Genomic DNA, 22,058 nt, shown 5'->3' with positions numbered 1-22,058 from the left:
ACCAAGTTAAGGGCCAGAGCCTTGGGTGGCGGGCTGTTAGCCACAGTGTGGGCCTGCCACCTCAGAGCTTATCACCTCAGTGTAAATGTAACGGCTCCCTTCTGTCAAAATATGCATTTGGTGAACATGAGCCTGTAGTGTCTTATGTAGTGTCTTATGTAAGAGGTTCTGTTGTAATCTGCCATTGTTTCAGAACTCTAACAATGTTAGAGTATTCAATAACCATAGAATTTGTGAGCTCAGGGGCACCGGATCCTGTGTATTCACTGACCATTTGTGTTAAGCGATCAACGTTTACCTCAACACTGTGGCATATGATCCTGCAGAGACAAATTCAACAGTGTGCTGAATGGGTGACCTCGCGCTTGTGAAATCCCCCAGATAGTCTCCTAAAAAGGGTCTGGAGCCCCCCCAAGCATTCACAAAAATCCAAGTGTTGGTATCATGATATAGACAGGGGTCCTGCAGTTGATCAATAACATCATAAAGTCCTAAGCGCGCATTTGCGATTGTGAAGCATGCTATGAATATGTCATTGTTGGTGGAAGTTTCTGGGCTTTCTTTAGACCACTTCCAACATACACATACTGTTCATCATCTATGATATTGTAACTACATATGTCACAAAACCTTGGGATTAGTAAAAATTGTGGGGTTTCAATTTAGTTCTATGAGCAGAATTTCCCCTCAGAGAAGTGAGGCACAGTTTAGTGAGCATACGTCTAGGGTGGTTCCATTATATCTCTTCAGGTCTTAAAGGTATACCCTCCTTTTCATAGTATTTTAGAATGTACAGAACATTTGTGGTGTCATCAAGACACCAATAAGGATACACTGTGGCTTCTTGCATGTCACAGAGGAGCTATTTTATATATTCACAAAAGAGTTCCAAAGAGATTTCCTCAACATGCCAAATGTCATCAGTCTTATCAATTTCAGTCATGCTCCACACGTTGCTGCGATCCCTTTCCACATCAATGTGTCTACAAAGACTGGTTTATTTGGCCTTTCTCCAGGTGAGAACAATGGGGAAAGTCATTTACCATCAGTCCGCACCGAAAAACTGGGCAGAAAAGCCATCTTGGAGGAAACATTTGACATTTTATAACACCAAAATACTGATCTAGCTCTATGAAATCCTTGTAAGTGATGTAAGGGTGGCGTGTAGGGTAGCTCTTTGTTTTCTTGACAAAAGGATGCAGACTTGTGAAATCATTGCAGCATATCTTTTCAATTTGTGATGTTTTGTGGTAAAGTTTAACTGTGTTAGTTTGCCCCTAATAAGAGGTGTCTCGTGGCTTTAAAGGCTGTGTGATTCCATGATACTCTATAGGCTAGCACCAAGGGATCTGATTTCAACATGGAAGCCGACTCATGCCCCTATAAAGAGCGAACAGTCATGCCTAGGCTTTCAAGATAACTCTGTTTTATCAAAGTTCTACGGTACAGATGCCCATGTGCTGTTTTTGTCAGTGTGTTTAAATCATTTTCAGGATATCTTTGGGGGCAACCGGGGGAAAACCCCACATTAATCTGGAATTACAGCATATCTGTCTAAATAATATGAACACACCTTATGTTCACCACCACCATGTAACACTGTTTGTATGAAGATTCCTTCTTGGTCTGCAACATACATCAACCACTGCATAGATGGGGTTGAGTAGCACTTTTGAGTCCTGTGGTGCAGATCTGTTGATACTAATGGAATGGTTTTGGGTTTTAAAAACATATAACGGTAAATAGCCATGCACATGGATGCTAAGGTGACTTATTGAAAAGGGTCAAGAGGTTCTTCATAAGCTGTCACCTCTAGGATATTGGGGTCTCTCACAAAGCCATTCAGTAGAGGTATTCCTTTGGTGCCACCCCTTAAGAGATTGCAGGCCTGTCTAGGAATGTTCACATCCTTTTGACAATAGTTATTTTTGAAAATCAAAAATATTGCTGTGGGCGGACTCATACCTTTTCGAGGAAATCAGATTTCATGTCCGGCATCATAGCATCAGGGGCATATAAATGCATATTTGGAAATACCCCTATTTAGCCCTAGTTCAGCACTGTGTCAAAAAAGTGGGGAAAGTACCCCTTGGTACCATCAAAACCTAGAGCCTGTGGTAGTTTACTCAAGCTCATAGGCAAAACATTTACAGACTCAATATAACTGATCTTTAAAGGGACTACACTCAACATCATGATTATGCAAGCTTGCATTAAAGATGATGTCTCGATTCTCCCCATAATCAATTGGTTCATAATAAAGAACCCATCATAGCCTTTGGAATTGTGGGCTATGAAAGTGTAGACACAAAACTGAGCCTCAATGAAGGTGCTGATGAAATCCTTCATACAACTGTCACCTGCAAACTTCCAAGTGGAGTCCTTTGACAGATGCTTTGCATATAAATCAAATTTACTTTATTCCGGCATAGGCCATAAAAGTATACAACAATACCTGCATAATGTTTTTAAAATAATAAAACATTATCGAGATGTTTAAAATAAATATAGCAGCATCATTCCCCCAAGAATGTAGCCATGACTTGAATATTGCATTAGTCATGGTTAATTAAATACATTCAATATATTCACATTGCCAACAATTAAACAATATTCCAACAATACATAACCTTCAAACTGGTTCATTGTTAAAATATCTCGTGGTTACGAGAGAAACATTTCTCACAACCTATGTAGTGTTACAATAATGGCAAGTAGAACTAGGAATAGTGGGAGAGTAAACCTGCAGCCCAACATATTAAGAAATAATTGTTACAAAAAATTATAACTATAATGAGTTTATATTACCTTTCAAAAGCTTGCTGGATAAATGTGGCTACCTTGTTTACTGTGGCTTGGTCTGTAGTTGATTGTAAGGTACTCATTGCTAGAAATAGCATTTGCACTCCCTCCATTCACAGTAGGGGCTGAAAGGCCCCTCTCAATGTTCTCAAGTGTGGGCAGAAAAAGAGGAAATGGTTCAATGTTTCAGATGACAAGCTACACAATGGGCAGATATCAGAGTTCCCAGCTCCGCACTTTTTTGTGAAAGAGGCCAGTCTCAAAGTTCCCATCCTGAAGTCCATATAAAGGCTACGGGCATACAGTGGCTCAATGTAGTCTATATATGTCTTGCGACCAAGCTTCAGTTTCAGTTTTTGACAATTAACCAGCATTTTATCCCTGCAACGGGTTTTCACAGCCCTCTTGACTCTTGAATGGAAACCTTATTTATCCTCAAAGGATTCTCCCAGAGGAAAGTCTCATCTAGGTCAGCAAGCGTTTATATTAAATGCCTTACCCAGGGAAGATTCCCCCCCCCTGTGATCACATCAAATACACCAGTTCCCCACAAAATTCCCCAAGTTACATCATGGAACATGACTGCATCTAGTAAAGAACTGATTTGTAAGTGAGTTCAATAGTTATTGGATACAGATCTAATTCCATGTGGATAATGGCATTTGGGGAACCCCTTCACAACATAAGCATTCCCTTCAAGAACTTGGTTTCCCCCTTTTCTGGGTCGATCACATTCGAATTTCCCCAAATTTCTTCCCGTAAGAGAGATGCTTCACATTTGTATAGTTAAGCTATATGGATGGTATGGCTGGAAATCATAAAAGAATGAAACCAAGGAACTATTTGTTAATGTATCCCTCTCCATAAGTCTGCATACTGTTGCTCTTACTATGTATTAACAGATTAGCTTTGTTAACTGTACTCGGCCCTGAATTAAAAATAATCACACAAAAAAAGTGATACTATCGTATCTGCAAAATAATGCAAAAGGAAAATGCAAGGCACATAATGACTCAATGTGTGAAAATCGGGAATGTGTACATGATCCACTTGGGAAGATCTGTGGGCCATTGTGACAGTATTACGGACAAGCAATTCTGGCAATATTGCTTGAATAGTGAAAATAAATTACTCCATTTAGCACTTTACCAAGTGTGGCTCGAGCAAATGCATTGCTAAAGCAATGAAATCACCGAGATAAGAATTCCACTGTGGTGCATTTGACACTTTAAGGCAGAAGCTGATGTGAAATTATAATGAAATACAGAGAAGATTTGATAGATTTTATTTATTATTAGGATGTATTTAAAGATTTTAAGGCATTAAATTAGTTTATTACTATTATTTTGAAATTGTAATTAAGTATTAAATTGATGATTAACGTTTAATGATAGATATGTGTAAAGTTTGTAATAACTAAATCACATTAAGAATAAATAAATAAATAAATAAACATATGTATAGTTGAGCAGATGTACACCCGCTTCTTGACAGAATTCAATGTCTGATTCAGTTTTGAGGTCAGGCTTTATGCTGATGTAACACTTGTGTATTGCTGTAATAATAACTGATACACCACAAATTCGACATACTCTCATTTTGCACTTGTGTTCAGGCAAAACATAATGTGCACATGCCTGGAAGTCATTGTGCGGTTCACAGACATCCTCCCTGATTTTTTAATGTGTCTTTCTAAACATTCTGTAGATCTGCAGAAATTGCTGCAAAACGTACATGTAACTCTCCCTTTTGGGTTCTCCAGGCATCTGTTTATCTGACAATGTGTGCAATAGTTTAGACACTGTGTATTCCTAGTGTTAAACAATTTATTACAAAATTCACACACATAGTTAGGATCTAGAAAACCTATAAAACCTTTCAACTGAGTATGCGAAAGAAATGTTTCTCACGATGGAGCATATGCACGGTTCTAGCTCTCTGAGGACCATCACTATTGAAGGACTGTCAATTGTGATCAAAATACAACTTCTTAATAGTGTCATCAAATATGATTCAAATGTCTCTATGTCTGTGAAACACACTAGACTATCATTACCGATATTTAAATTTGTAAAGGCTTATCTATCAATTGTCAGTACAACCACATCTGTGGATCTTGGGGTTTCCGGCCAGCTTCACTAGTGGCCAGACATAAATTACCCGTCTATCTGGGGAAATTGAGCAGAACATTGTAATTATTCACAATGAGGTTACTAAAGGTCAAAGTAGTTAGACGTCTGCAAATGCCCCCCTCTCTAGAGCTCACAGTCAGTATTGTGAGTCTGAGAGCACCGCCAACGCAAATCTCTGTTACTCTGTAACATGTTTTGAATTTGATTTAGAAAGCTATCTGCATTTAAAAGTGTCTTAGAACGTCATTTTGTGAAAAAAGTTGTGTTAAGATTATCTCCGCCCAATCTTAACGGTACAAAATCATTAAGGCCAATTTCCGATAGTAGTCAGCTTAAAGAGTCCCTGACTAACCGTGTTAATTGCAGCTATGCCATTGATAAATTATGTTATTCTGTTTAAATGAACAAATTGGAATTCCTCCAAGTTTTCTATGGCTTTGTATTTCTTACTAATGCACTGTAACTGTTGATGGTCTCCAAAAAGTCGACTGTCACCCTCTTCTTCATCCAATTCGTGACTACCTTTGGTCTGTTGTGACACTACGGGCGCCGTATCATAGAAGTGTGTTAAAGCCACTAGTGTGCACAAAGGTCTTTGTAGATGCTTTCCTAAATGTTGCTTTTCCTCTTTTTAACTTAGTACTGTACAAGACATGCAGCTGTCCCTTTTCTAGCAGTTTTGTGTTTTTCTAAACGGGTCCTGCGAATTAGTGTTAACTTTAAGGATGGTAGTGTTAGAGAGTCTGCCTCTGTTTTCAAGTTTTGACTTGATTTTGTCATGTCTTCTAGTCTCCAGATCTGCGTCGAATCCTTTTGCATTTTTTAAGGTCCCATGAGAACCAACACCTGATTCAAAGCCTGATTTGCATATGCTCTTTTCCCTTCTGTAATGGCTTGGCAGGCTGAGAAACGATGTTCTGGAGGTTGCCTGGGGCTGTGCCAGTGGTTACAATTGATTCAAAACCTTCCAGCCATCATCTTTTGGTTTTCAGAGTTTCCTCCTAGAGAGCTTTTTTACCATGTTTTATGGGTGCGGACTGATGGTAAATTACTTTGTCCATTGTGCCGAACAAGTAACAGGGGTAGAGAAACCAGTCTTTGTAGACATACTGATAAGTGAAGGGTTCTCGGCGGTATTTGGGTGCACAATTGAGTTGCAGGTGGCTCTGAAAAAAGGTTACAAAATAGATACGATTGATTAAATTTGACATGTTGAGGAAATCACTTTGGAACTCTTTTGGTGGATATATAAAATAGCACATCCGCTACAAGCAGGAAGCCTCAGGGTATCCTGATTTGTGTGTTGATGACACCACAAAAGCTGTGTACATTAAAAAATACTATGAAAAGGAGGGGTTAATTCTAAGGCGTGAAAAGATATAATAGAGCCCTGCTATGCATATGTTCACCAAACTGTGCCTTCATTCTTTGTGGGGAAAATGTGCTCAAAGAACTAACTTGTAAAATACCACCATTATTACTGATCCCAAGGTTCTGTAAAAGTACCCGTATGATTCATGCTAAGACATATGTAATTGCGACATCATAGATCATGAGACAGTGTGCGTATATTGGTAGTATTCTAAAGAAAGACTAGCGACTTCCACCAACGTTGACATATTCATATCTGCTTCACAAATGCATGTGCATGCTTTGAACTTTATTATGTTATGGGTCACGTGCAGGAGTGCTGTCTATATATCGCAATAGCTTTCAACACAAGGGGCACCTGGCTTTTCAATGTTCCCTCCAGGTATCAATACTATATAGACATATAATTGAACAAAGCAACTCCAAACCTAATATACACCCATTCAACTCCTCTTCAAGTGGCTGATATTCAATTTATTTCATACATTACACTTATAGAGAAGTCCATGTTTATGTTTCCACAGTGATACAATCTAAATAACAACATAAACATTGTAACACAGGTATACAAAGTGCAGTAAATTACATGTGTGCTCAACAGTGGTTAACATATATATAGAGTAATCATCCAAATCTCTATCCCCTAGCATTAAATTGGGGCAAGCTAAATATATATGTCTGATTCACTAAGCTATTGATGTAGTGTGGCTATGACACTACTGATATTCTCGGTTTGTCATTGACACATCTGTGTTTCGGCCTGTGTAGCGATTGGCAAATGCTCTAGTTGAGGTGGCCTTCATCAGGACGGAAAAGTGGTACACTCCCCTTAGAGAGGGTTCTTTTGTTCATTATCTGTGGTCTACTTGTAAAACTGTAAAAGAATGATCATTAAAAGGGTATATGACTGGATTTATTTATCTCTCAATGAATGTTGTACATTTCTTTTAGCTCCCACAATGGGACACATACAAAGCAGTTTCTCTAGACCTCAAGCATGTCTAGTTAGGCAGCAAGGCATTCTTGTCCGTGCTCCATTTAATAATTTCTGTTAAGATACCAAATAAAGTATAGGTAGCCCATCCTGACCTTAGCTCTTGATGTATAAAATTGTAGGAGGCCGGTGAATGTTACCTGCTATGGCTCCTGTTACTGTACTTTTTCAATTTCATATATCGTAGTCTGCTTATACCGCCCAATGGGATATGTCTGTTGAATAATACAGATGGCTGTATGAATGACCACTGTGGGATACTGTCAAGAAGAGCTACCTATTGCTGTATCCTAACAGTAGTGATACTTACCATGCATTCTCAGGGTAAACAGTTATCAGCCATAAACTCCTGATGGGTAGCCTGGGCTGTGAAAACATCAAAGATATGAGTAACTAATCACCATATACAATAAGCAGTTGTTACTGTATGTAAGAGGATAGTGCCTGCACCGTCACCTAAAAAATTGTGTCCATCAAGTTAAAGTTAAAAACACTCATGCCCGTTTTGGTGCGTGCATGCATCCTTCTGGATGCGCACAAACACCACTGCATGCTGTTGCGCTGGAAGAAGTGAAAAAAGATGCCTTGTGAACTAAACAAAAAGGTGCACGGTAAGGATAGCTCAGGGCCAGCGCATTTGTCTCGGTAGCAAGACAATGCAGCACAAAACAGGTTTGAATCCCGATCCTGTGCTTGGAAACCACTTGCTCGTATTAAGCACGCTATAAAAAAACAATTATAATTATAATGCTATCAGAGATATTATCATTGAAGCATTGGATGATGTTGATCTTCTACATAGCTACTCGGCCCCAGTGGTAAATATGCAGGAGTTAAACTCACTGTGTCAGTCTGTATTTGAGCTGGATCCATCTACTCGGCGTCTGGCGTGCCTGTTCGCTTTCTATATATACTGGTTTTCACAGCCCAGGCTACTCATCAGCAGTTTGTGACTGTTAACTGCTTACCCTGAAAAAGCATGGTAAGCATCACTACTGTTAGGATACAGCAATCAATAGCTCTTCTTGACAGTATCGCACAGTGATCATTCATACGACCTTCCTTATTATTCAACAGAGATAGCCCATTGGACCGCATAAGCAGACTACAATATGTGAAATTGAAAAAGCTCAGTAGCAGGAGCCATAGCAGGTAACAGTCACCAGCCTCCTACACTATTACACATTATTAGCTAAGGTTAGGATGGGCTACCTATACTTTATTTTGTATCTTTACAGACATTATTCAATGGAGCATGTGCACGGATGCCTTGGTGCCTAACAGACATGCTTGAGGTTTACCATCGTGGGAGCTAAAAGAAATGTACAGCATTCATTGAGAGATAAATAAATCCGGTCATCCCACTTTTAATTATCATTCTTTTTAATGTTTACATTTATACCACAGATAATGAATACAGGGACCCTCTCCGAGCGGATTCTACCACTTTTTTGTTCTGATGAAGGCTGCCTCAACTAGAGCATTTGCCAATCGCTCCACAGGCAAAAACACAGATCCGTTGACGCCAAGCCGAGAATATCAGTAGTGTCATATGCGCACTACATAGCCTAGTGAATCAGGCATGTAGATTTAGCTTGCCCCAATGTAATGCAAGGGGAGAGAGATTTTAATGATTACTCTATATTTTAACCACTATTGAGCACACATGTAATGTACTGCACTTTGTATACCTGTGTTACAATGTTTATGTTGTTATTTAGATTGTATCACTGTGGAAACATGAATATGTGCTTCTCTATGTGCAATGTATGAAATAAATTGAATATAAGACACTTAAGGAAGAGTTGAATTGGTGTGTATTAGATTCAGAATTTCCCTGTTCAATTATATATCTATATCACAACCGCAACTTTTTTTTTTTTTTTTGGGTCTTTTAGAAGGACTCTATACCCCGTTTAAACAATTATCTGGGGGATTTGAGAAGCGAGATTTTCCGGATTGAGCATATTGTTGACATTATCTCAGCTGGACCAATGACCCCTGCCTACCAAACTTATATTGGGATGACCTGTATGAGGATTAAAGGGATCACTTTAAATGTCTGTAACAGCGTGAAGGTAAACTTTGATAGCTTATAACAAATAGTCAGTTAATGCACAGGATCAGATGCCCCTGATCTTACAAATTCTATGACAACATTAGAGTTAAGATACAATGGCAGATTGCAACAGAACTATTCCATAAAACACTACCTGTTGTGTTTGGTGAAAGAGCACTCACATACAGCTATTAAACACTCCCTTATGGATATTAACAGTTTTAGTATCTGACAGGTCTTTGTCCTCTTAACATGAATTGCCATTTACAGGACCCTTTCCTGCATCCTGGAAGGCCCATCTAATTGTGCAAAAATGTAATGTTATCAAAAATATTTTAGCTAATGCTGTGAAAACACTGTCAAAGCTGCCAACCAAAAGTGTTTGGATATGCACATATTGGCTGAAGATGTACAGAGAATTATTGATCTAAATGCCACTAGTTAAGTTTATTGAGGGTGAGTCTTCCACTTTGAAAGATATACCCCCTCACCTGGTGAACTTGGTGATAGTAAATGACCTGATGGGAGAGCCCTGTGATAACTCAGAGATTGAAAAGGTGTTCAAACACTATGTTCACCATAGAAGTATGTCCATGCTGTATGTATCACAAAACTTATTTCAGACGGGACATTTCTCTAGGTCAATCAACTCATACATTGTATTATTTAAGAGCCTCTGTGATATATTACAGATCAGTGTGCTGGGTAGGTAGATGTGCCCTTCCAAACATAACTTCTTTTTCGAAACATTTAAGGATTCCACCAAAATGCCCTACGGCTATCTAACACTATAGGGAATTACAGGCTGCAAACTAGAATTTACCCTTCGTCCAACCTCCCTGTGGTAAAATCTTGAAAAAACAGGGTTTAGGTATACAAGCAGAAACCATCATACACAGATGCATCATTCATGAGTGACGCTTTCCCTTTCATAACATGCCAGGGCTTCGGCAGAGGAACCTAGATATCTTACACTTCCTGGTCACAGCTTCTCCACAGTAGAGAAAATCTCTCCTCTGTTCCGTTTCTGATGACCTGGTGAACACCAATGCTGAGATATCCTTTATTATCCTTAAAGGCAATGTACCTCTCTCCACCATACAGTTACAGAGTTGGAAAAGAAAAAGAGAGATAATGAAGAAACTCAGCAACAAAAGAACCACTCCTACATCTAAAATGAAATTGGTAAAATTGTTGGGGGATTTTATATGTAGTCTGCTGGGTATTGCTAGTCCACTAATCACCGATCTTCTAACAAACCATTAATGGAGCATGCATGGAAGCAGTACCTGGTCCCCAACCGTCAGCTGGAAAATCTACACCATTCAACCCCTGAAGATGATCGTGACATTCGTAGAACCACTATGCACCTCTTAGATGTTGAGATGATAGATGTCCTCAATCTCCAGGACGTTCCTGAAAATGAAAAGCTGACTCTTTATAACCCTATCCTACAGAAGCATCTGTCCTACATACACCACGGTCATCATGAACAAAGTACCCAGACTCTTATCAACCCTGAGATTTAAACACCCCACAATCCCTGCACCACCACCGTTTACAAACCTTGTTGCACATGCTTGTGAGGTGCTAGAAAATATCAATCCCCTATAAAAAGAAAGCTGAATTACTGTAGTCCAAGTTGGGGGGTGATTAAGATTTGGCTTCATACACTGACAAAGGAGAGTTTGCTTACCAAGGACAGATGGTACACGGATCCAGCCTCTTTGACTTAGTGCAACGCTTGATGCAGAGCCATGCCTTACCAAGACAGAAACCCCTTAGATGTTAGGACTTGTTTATGAAGGCTGCTGCTGAACTCAATGTGCCCTCTACAGTGGTGGCTAATGTCACCAACCACAAACACCAGGACCACTTCAAACTGGACTCGCTCACTCTGCATAAATACGTCAGAGGATCTACACTTCACTGTTCTATCCTCAAATGTTCACTTTCGAAAATGACCAGAGTGTTCTGGCACCTGTGAATAAAAAAAAAACACTTTTAACATGTCCGGCTGGTTACCCTTATGGTGCAGATATGTACACATGAGTGCAAAAGTAACTAATTATGTGTAATAATGAATGGACAACATTATCTTAAAGTTTAAAAGGTGTCATGCATTTAATAAAAAGTGATCCAAACCTCACCATTCTATCCTCAAATGGTTTCCTTGGAAGTTGACCAGTGTTCTGGGACCTATGACGAACAAAACATTATTTTCACATGTATGGCTAACTATGATGCAGATGTCTGTACTTGTGTGTAATAGAGAAAGATCTTCACTGACTGCTGCAATAATATGTATATGTATATTAAAATATTGTTTCATATGGCACATTTCTTAATGCCAAAGGCTAAAGATATACACTTGATGGAAAAGATCATGGCGGCCTCCATGACGGGGAGATGGGGATTGCCGACATGGAAATGGAGTGGTTGGGGTTATGGGGTTGTGAGGAATCCTGCTTGGTGGTGAAGGAGCTGGGCTGGGGAATCTGGATGTATTAGAGAGCAATGGCCTGATCCGTCCTCCTTGCCGATCCCCCTGGGATCAAGGGGTACGTTGCCATGGGAGATTGCTTAATATATACTTGTATTTTACTCTACGCTTGGTTTCAGTAAGGAGTTTTTAGAGGAGTTGCCGCGGGGAGGGTGGTAGGGGTGGGGGGAAACAAGGGAGGATATTGTGGTATGTAACTAGATGTAAAAGATGTAGTTCTGGTTTCTTGTTTGTGATGTTTAAAATCAGTAAAACATGAAATAAAAAAAAATATATAGTTTTTTTCTGTAAAGATGTTTGTTGGGTTGGAATAAACAAAATGATCACCAGCTTATCACCATTTTAAAAATGTAATATCTTATTATGTGTCAAAGTACCTGTTGGTGGGTAATAAATATTGATGAACATTGATTCAAGGTATGAAAGATGCTAGGTTGCAAAACATTGTTTTCACCATGTATCATGTATCATGATTTGTATATGTACATAAACATATTGCTTTATCTGTGAGTATGTTTGTTGTTGAATGATCATCATTTATGAGCTCTCCCATTTCAACAAATGTAATATCCTATTGTGTGCAATAAATAATGATCAACACAGGTGCCAGCGTAGAACTCTACTCTGATAAAATAATAAAAATAGAAAATGTGCACCCATTGAATATATCTTGCACTGTGTGTATATAAAAACTGTATAATACATATTTCCATGTAACAGGGACTGTCTGCATGTGATAAAGCGTGATGAACATTGATGGTTGGTTGCTTATGGTTTGAAACTGTGCTATGTTTACATTATGCATCCACTATTGTATATAAAAGGCCTTGTTTTTTTATTTTTTACTAGCAAAAAGTACCCGTACTCCACACAGGTTCTGTAGACAGACATGATAACACTCATCAATTGTTGAAAATCAGTGACCCTGTAGGTCACTGTTCTGAGTTGCTTATCGTTTGATGTGCTTTGCACTCTGAAGTAAACTGCACTGAGAAAGGGTGCTTGTGGCTGGCTGACTTACCCCGGAGCAGACGTGGAGAGGAGGCGAGAGTTGGAGTGCTACAGCATGCTGGGATCTTCTGTGCGCTCTCCCCACCTGGCGCCTCACCCTGGAGTTGTGCAGTGTCGTGTGGTGCAAATATTTAGGAAACGGTGCATACGAGGGCCTTTAAATGTGGTTTTTGAGGTCCCATAGTGAACTCAAGTTCTGTTACTCCGACCACATTGATGTTTTGCCGATTTCACGCAACCGTCTCATGTGTGAAGGGGCGCTGACATCTGGGGACAGGTGTGGGGGGGGCCAAATATCATGTAGCCAGTAATGTCCAGAGAGTCATAACAGGCCACTATGCAAAATTTGGTGCAGATTGGGTGAACGGTGTGGAATTGTATGAGGAACAAACAAACACACAAACACATTTTCCATTATATATATATATATTATTTTTGAAAGCAAATAAAAACTGTCAAAACCTTTATTGGGCTACAGCCATCCTTTGAGCTGCCTCAAACATATTTGAACAGGTTTGATGTCTGACACTTCCTTTTTTTTAAATTTATTTATAAGATTTTACATATAGATAAACAAGTAAATCAATCAAAACAATTAATACAAAACAGTAAATAATATACAGAACAGCAGAACATTATATATTCATATCCAGCAAGAAACTAGTAAATATTCAGATAGTCATCCCAAACCTTTCCATGCAATCTGAACTTCCCTTGTCTCTTAAAAACCACCTTTTCCATGGACGCAAGGGTAGACATCCCCTCAATCCAATCTTCAAGAACTGGTGCACTCCGTGATTTCCAGCCCCTCAAAACCAACTTCTTGCCCAGACTAGCACCACGGAGCAGAAACTTTTTCCGTGACACAGAAAGATCCTCCAGCAACTCTCCTCCCCCCAAAATCATTGTCATAAAATCCAATTCACCATCCAGATTCAAAACACGCAAGCAGACACAACAAACATCATGCCAGAATCCCCGTACACGCACACATTCCCACAGTAGATGTTCCAAACTTCCCAGGCCATCCCACAACACCAGCAATCATCCGAGTCCACCAACCCCCTCTTAAACATTTGTTCCGGACTCCAAAACACTCTATTGAGGATCTTTATCTGTCTTGACCGTTCCACCAGATCAATAGCACATAGTTTAACATTCGCACACATATTCAAGCACATCTCGGGTGAAATCCCACAACCCAATCTCCTTCCCCATTCATCTCTCAAGTCAGAATTCTCCTCATAAGCAGACACAATACAATTGTATATCCTGCTAGCAACTGAACAACCACCTGGCTCCCTTTCTTTAAGAAAGAGATTTACCATTGAACTCCCTTGCTCCGCCACATCACCTATGCATCTTTTCAATTTTCTGAAATCATCAGATCTGAAATTGTCAATGTGAAACTTCGCTCGCAACTCACGCTCTCCAATTCACTCTCCATCCACAAGGACATCATCAATCCAGAGAACTCCACCCAGAAACCAGTCCGGCCAGAATAAAGACTTACCCCCAACAGAAATCAACGGATTCAACCAAATGGATGCATGAATGGTCTTTGAAGCAACCGATCCCAACAATTCATGTACATGTCTCCACGTTTCTCTCGCTAAAGGCGATTTCTTACACAATTTGTTTGTTGCCATGAGAATTGCCCTTGGAGGGAGCGGGCCCAACATACTTGCCTCAGCAATTACCCATTTATCAGGCAGATCCATCAAAAAAGGTCTAACACTTCCATGAAAAGGGCAATGCCCTTCCTCTTCTTTTCTTCAACATGCCCAGCCATCTCTTAGCTGCTGATTTGTCCTTTCGGCTAATCCAGCCCCTCTGTCCGCTTATCAGATTCCTCACCATTTGCCGGTGTGTGTCTCCCACCGTGGGTGCTGAGAGGGGCTGCTGATTGGCCAGGCGAGGCTCACCTTTGTGCCACCTACTGCAGACTTTGGGTGGAGGAGGGGTGCAACCTTGATACCGGTGGGCTGGCATGACCTTCATAAAAGAGGTGTGTCAAACGGGATGTAGCCTCCTGTCAGATCATCCAAAACACACCACTTTGACAGAAGATATCCCTATTTACTACTGACTCAAACCATGTATTCACATATCTTCAGCGTTAGAGCAAATACTTCTAGGTTGTCACCACGGAGTGTAGCTCACTAAGGCATTGTGTCAGCTAGAAGAGGGTGTGTGTGAAGATGGAGTAGGCACACCAAGCTCGTCATTGTTCTACATATGGATACAACAGGGCGGTATGCAGTGATAAAATCGCAGCACAAATGTTGCCCGTAAAATAAATTGTGGCAAAAATTCAGTGGTTTGACCCGGTAAAGGTGTACCTCATTATACCATTTAAGGGAAGCGGGGGCTGCGGGGGTATCCCCCGCTCCCCTTAAATGGTATAATGGGTCCGGGGGTTGCGGGGTGTCCCCCGCATCCTTTACATGTATTTCGGCGGCAATCCACAGCCTTTTTGGTGCAATATTTTGTAACCACGCCCATTTCTGCAGCGATTTTAACACATGGAACCGACAGGGCCAGATACTGATTCCATTGCATACTTCTGTATGTGAATAGTGAATACGGTATCACTTTAAAATAAGGCACACTAGCAATGCATTTATGAATGTCTAATATTATGAAACAAAGGTGTAAGAACCATACAGTAAGAGGCAGGCAGTCATACGCCTCTTCAGATAAAAAAAGAAAGGAAAATGGGCAGGGTAAGGAAGGGCAGAGGCGCAAACGAAGGCAAATAAAATATCAATGCATGTAGTGACTGACCTGTGATGAATTGGTGGATGGGGCCGGGCAGTAGCAGATGTTCTTACCTGCATTCTGAGCAGGGGATTTTATGATGGGAGAGTGTCGAAGGGACAGAATTGGTGTGGCGGTAGCCCATTCATTGTTTCAACCATATATTACTAGAAAGGCCCCCCAAATTGACACGAATGTGCCTGAATGTCCCCTACTCTTATAAACGGCTTTCTCAAGATTAGGGTCAGTAAATCGTGGATCCACTTCCAATACTCAAGCACTTGGTTGATTTACAGGCATGTGGGATGATTTGTTTCACCATCATGCACCCCCCAATCATTCAGGTCTTGTCTGCTTTAGACAAGTCATTTATTTCCTTGGCATCGCCCAAAATGAAGTAGGAAGGCTTAATGGGGGTGGCCGTTGTTATGACTGGTTTTCATGTCTTTCCCCTGCTACCTGAATGCATGTTCTGTCTGATGTCATGAGTGGAATGTTCTGTGAGTGTCTGGACTGCTGGTGGATGACTGAGTGTTCCAATGCATGCAGCTGGAAGTATGTAGCCAGTGTGGTGGGAACCAGTGGGCTCCCTGTGCTTCCCTGTAACTCCTCTTTGAGGTTATGTACCTGATGACACCTGATCTAAGAAGTGACTGGAATAAAGAAGCTTAATGAACTTACCTGCCGCCCCCAGAGAGTTTAACTTCGGAACATCCGTCTCCAGTACTAAATTGATCCTCTCCGACAACCCTTCCCAAAACTGTTGGTCTTATGGCAGAAGCAGGTTAAATGGATCAATGTTTCCCGGGCTCTAATACACTTCTAGTAGGTGTCATTGCTGTTTAAGTTCCTCGTATGCAGCCGTTCTGGTGTCCAATATACCCGTACAGCAGTTTGATCTTTCATGCTCCAATCAAGTGACATCAGTCGTACGTTTCCGCAGCACCTCATCCAACTTTTAGGTGCTAGATCCTCTTCAATTGTAACAACACTTTAGTCATTCATAAATCATTTCTAGTTACTGTGTAATGTACACATCACAAATGGCTCTGTGGGAATTCTATACAAAATTTGTGATTTACCAGTATGCGAAAGGGAATTCCATTTATATGTGTCTACTGCAAACTGTTGAGATCCCAACTGTTCCCCTTTCACTGGGTCTGTTGTAACTTGTATATTTGCCAACCGTGGAATGCTGCAGCGACTCTAGCTGAATGCTATGCAGAATGCTATGCAGATGCATGGAAAGGGGATCATTTGGGGTCCTAACAGTTTTGCGTTGATGCAACCACGTAATATCCCTTCTTTAACCCTGGTGAATTATCAGTGAACCACTCATTCTGTACAGAATAAACCCAGAGTCGGTTCCCTGTGTCTGTCTGCAGAAAAAGGGACAGAAAGTTTCCTTGTCATTGCTTGCCTCCTAGTAGTCCATTCCTAGGCACCATAGGCACCTTGACACCATCGCCCTTGCCTGGGTCCCTAAATACTGGTTAGGTCCCTACTCCCCAACCTAGATCAAAGAAATGTAAGTGGTTATTTTTATTTTGCGTTTTCATTTTTATCAACTAACTGTATGCCTCTTATGACACCACTCCTGCAGTACAATTTCCAGTTCACATGCCTGACTATAAGTAAGTACTGTTCTTAGGATTTTGTTGCTCACACACATAACACCATTTCACCCTGACCAAAATGGCACCCATTGTACACACTAAGATGAAGCAATACATCCAGAGCACCATAAGTGGGGGTGTATAAGGGCAGTAGTCTCCATAATGTATCAATAAGTATAAACATTGATTTGCATAATAATATCAAGCAAATGTATATTTATGATAGCCCAAGACATGGGCACCGCCACTGTTCTGGTTTGTATTCACATCTCTCCAGCTTTTTATATAGCGCCTGTAAGGATTTAATAATTGTGTATATACATAAATAGCAATGCCACAGAACTATAATACTCAATAGCTGTATCAACAATTGCATCTAAAGTTAGGGAACGGGAAAACTAACAAAGGAGATGACTACTGCGGTTCACTGATCCCAAGTAATTGCGTCCTAATAGTGATGATTACTAATCAATGGTGATTGGATGCTTCCCACAGCACTATAGTTAATCCTATGCTAGGGCTATAACAAATGGACCAACAAGAGTGAAGAATTGTCAAGAAAAGGGAGTGATGGGTGGGAGGCTGATGGCCAGAGTGTCTCCCAGCACAGCATGTCAACTGTTAAATGAGATTCAGACTGGTGATGATAAATACTGTCTGTGGCATTTAGACTTCAGCCACATTGTGACTGGGACATGAAGTGGTACTAGAGTCTCCAATGAGTTCAGACATCTGCAACTTTTGTCTCTCCGGATATTCTTGAATGACTCCAACTCCTATAAGCTCTAGCCAGCACCTTCAATGGTGAGGGGCCATGGGATTGGAAGTCCAAAACCTCTCGAGAGCCACAGAATGCAAGCAATTGGAGTCAATCTAACTCTTGAACACCTGCAGTAAATTGACTGGCTCTTTGATTTGCATGGTTCTCAATGGTATTCACTGCAGCTTTCTGATCCTATCTTCTAGGAATTCAGGGCATTGTGGAATCCTACCAAAACTGTTTGCCGAAAATTCAACTGTACGGTCCAACAAATGTGGCGCCGCTCATCTCAAGAGTGGCAAAAGTGGCAGCTGGAGAGGAGAAGACGAAAGAAGCATCGGTAATAAAACATTGATCATTCTGAGATGTATATATTAACAACAAAAAAACAAATTACACTGAGTTGCTGTGTGCCGGGTTTTGTTGCGGTTTATTGCACAGTCACACTTAACTCAGGGAGTTCCTTTCCCACTGATGGATGTGGCACACAACAAATCACTTTTAGTTTGTTTGGTTCACTGTGGTAAGGCCTCCAACCCGTCTCGCACCCAACCCCAACAAGTACCCGGTGCCACAATGGACGAGGAATCAGCCGGTGTGTATTCCAAATATATATATATATATATTTCAACCAAATATCACAAATAGATTAACATCAGCCACAATGTTGTGGCAACATAAAAACAAAAATGACTTCCTTAAAGGCACCAACACAGAGATAACATGTTTTAAATCACCCACCAAGACAGAAAAAGAACAATTGAACACACACAGTGATTGCAGATTTTGCTATGCATTCTCCCAGAAACCCTTGCCCTCAAACATCAATGAGACTTGACTCCTCTGAATGGAAGGCAGGGGCAAAGAGTGGGAACACAATAGGAAAATCGGTTTTTGGGGCATTGATCACAGAAACAATATGGGAGACAGGAAAGCAATGGGAACATTCTTTTGCTACACCTAAACAGAACAGGTAGGGCTTTGGGGTTTTGGTCAGAGCACAATGGGAACACAGGGGCAATTTTGCTTTGCACCTTGCATATGCAAAGGCACTACCACGATTCCCACTTCTGAATTAAAATTAAGGGGATCAATGGGGAATTTTGTTTTTACACCCTGCGCACACACATGGAAACAGGGCTTTGGGATCAATTCTTTGGGTAAATCTTTATGTCTATACTGGCTCACAACAGACTGGGAAGAGTTTGGTAGTTTCGAATGGCAACAAACACCACCCGTGATTTCTATAGGGGAATTAATTGATTTACTTTAATTCAATATTCTAGGGATCTACAGAGACAAACAGGATATTTTCTATGGGGAAATAACTAAAACAATGCTGGAAAAATATAGAGCCTACGCAATCTCTGGATTTGAGGTGGTCTTACTTACAGGAAAGGTCTGGAACTAAGCATCAGGGAACATCAGGGCACTGCTGCGACAGCAAGGGGTCAGTCAAGGATCTCCTCTGAGTCCTCCAAGGGGTCACAATCAGCTTCTATGTCTCCTGGTTCCTGTCTCCAATGCAAGCTTTAGGCCTCAATGCAGAGATGTTGTTTGCCAGATTTTTGCAGCAGGTCGCCTCTTGGAATTATTGGAAGAAGTCCAGCTCTCATGCAAATTGACCTACTTATAGGGCAGATAACATCACTAACTTGTCATGATTCTCGCGAAAGGGATTGGTTGATTATCACTACCCACCTCTCACCTGTGTGCTGATCGGACAAGGGGATGGGCAGTGATTTGGGACAGCTGTGGGAGGAGTAAGCTTCCTTATCACACTATTTTTAACAACAGCTCTGGTGCTTCTGAGTCCCCATTTCCCTGGAGTGTTATCGGACTGCAGGGGAATGAGGACTTACATTTTCTGCAGGGAAGTCAGGCGTCGGAAACAGTGTTACGGGGTTTGCAGCAACCCACCAGTGGCACTGGCGGGTTACCGCCAACCTTGTAATGAGGCCCCTTGTGTCCAAATTTATCTGATCCTCACACTAACATATACAACCCAAGTTTATAAGGTAACTCTATCTGTTTTCAGTTTAACAAAACTGTTCAAAAGTTCAAACTGATAATTATCACAAAGCACTCCTTGTGACCAGAGTTTGGCTCCTTTCCCCTGAATCAATTCAGGAAGACATTTGAAAAAGTTCTGATTCAACAGGGTTCTTTGATAATTCTCTGTATCTCCATGAAACACACATTACTTAAATTGGGCAACCTTTTTTCTGATCTTTAGGAGATATTAAACAAGATCTTATAGTAATTTGTTTACTTCCATAATCAATCAAGGTTTTAGCTGGAACCCTATTAACTATTGCTGAGTCATGAATTTTAAAGGATTTACTACTAAGGAACAAATTATTAGTACCCTCTACTTCTTCTTCATCTAAATCTTTTTCTTCCCAAGCCTATCCCATCATATAACCAATCTCCATTGGTTCTTCTCTTCTGTTGAAAAAACAATATCGGGCTAAATGTCCAGACTGTCCACCAGAAAAGCATAATATCGCTCAAGTCTTTGACTTCGCCCTTCTTCAACCCTGGGGTCCCTTCTTTATTTATTTAGACTGAATGTTCTTTCTACGTTAAATGTTTCTTCTGGTAATAACTTATGTGGATTAGCTTGACTTGAACAGGTGAAACCCCGATCAGAAACATGGCTTTGTAGTAGACATGACATAGCGGTAGGCTTCCTCAGAACTCTAGTGACACTGCAGTGCATGGCACTTGATGAAATCAAGTGCGACACGCATGTCTTCAAAATGCTGTTTGATGGGAAAGCTCCTCATCCTCTAATGACTGAAGTTCATCGGCCCATGCATCAAGAAGGTAAGAAAGGGCCTATTTGAACATCCAAGTTTTAAGAAGGCTTCTGAAGATACCAAGAAAAGACCCCATGTGGATATGTGAAAGGACCACGGCAGAATATTGTTGTTTCTTAGATGCTTCTTCTTTATTTTACACAAAATGATACTGGCAGCTTAGTTAGGTCATTTCAGTTTACTTCATTGAGTGTCTGTAGTAAGGATGTGGTCTTGTTTACCCGGTCTGGGCTCTTTTGCCTTTCATGACTTTGATTCTTCTTCGATTTTTCTCGGTATACCAAGCAGACCTACTTGGTGTCCTCTTCTGAATCAGCCTGAAAAACAACCTGTGCCAGTTGCCATATTGCTCCTGTTCCTTTCTTTTTATCCCTCCTTTAGGTTTGTCCCAGGGATTTCGATTAGCTCTTTGTACTTCTGGCCCCTCCCCCTCCAGTGTCTATATGGGAGGGTCTCCTCTCTCCCTCATCCCAGGGAAACTGACATGTTTTACTTACCTGACCCATAAACAGTGATTCCCTCAGCCACTCTATACTGCTTCAGGTACAGTGACTGGTGCTTGGTTGGGCGCTCTGTGTAAGGGCCGTCCTCTCTGTGGCATCTTCTGGCCCAGAGTGGCGTCCTCAAGGATGCTGGGCAAATCTGTGCTGGAGTGCTGGGGCCCGTCCTGAATCTTCCACATGTCGTCACTGCTGTCCTCTCTCCTCACTGCACCGAGTGGGTGCTCTTCCATTTCCGTGTTGTGAAAACAAGGAAATAATATGAGGCAGGGTAACCAAAAAAGGAAACACACCAAGCACAGGTTACAAAGGAACATACAAAGTACTTTATTTTATACTGAATCCAGTTACAAAAGAACAGAACAAAATTCAGATAGCTATCGACCCTCAGTACAACACAGCGAACTCCGGCGTGGTTCGGTGTGCTCAGTGAGTGCAAATATTCATTGAAACAGTCAGGTTTTTATACATTTCAAGCCAGCTGTTCAGCCCTCCTTTTGGGTTAACCATTCCATAAATAAGTTACTGCTCTAGGGTCCCTTGCCAGGTCAAATCTAGTTCATCTGCTCATCTATATTTATATTAGTGTATGATCTAGGCCTAACATTACAATGCAGGACTTAATTTATACAATATAGTTAAGCAGGTGTTCTCATTCAATTATAGATCAGTTTCGGTGATACAGGTAATCCATTGCACACAGGTCAGCAGAAGGACAAGGTCTCAGC

General features: G+C 40.9%; 1 protein-coding gene across 3 annotated transcripts in view; it reads left to right on the top strand.

The window, feature by feature from the left end:
• Positions 1-22,058, top strand: part of CPNE7 (copine 7) — a 1,149,025-nt gene that overhangs the window by 1,078,677 nt on the left and 48,290 nt on the right. For all 3 annotated transcript variants that reach the window (XM_069635582.1, XM_069635584.1, XM_069635583.1), the window contains one exon: positions 18,215-18,348. In XM_069635582.1, the coding sequence (XP_069491683.1) occupies positions 18,215-18,348 (134 nt within the window). The remainder of the gene's footprint in view (positions 1-18,214; positions 18,349-22,058) is intronic.

This window comes from Ambystoma mexicanum, chromosome 1q (genome assembly GCF_040938575.1).
Source record: "Ambystoma mexicanum isolate Mex_15411 chromosome 1q, UKY_AmexF1_1, whole genome shotgun sequence".
Taxonomy (NCBI): domain Eukaryota; kingdom Metazoa; phylum Chordata; class Amphibia; order Caudata; family Ambystomatidae; genus Ambystoma; species Ambystoma mexicanum.
The sequence above is the reverse complement of the archived record's forward strand: the minus strand, read 5'-3'. Positions and strand labels throughout refer to the sequence as shown.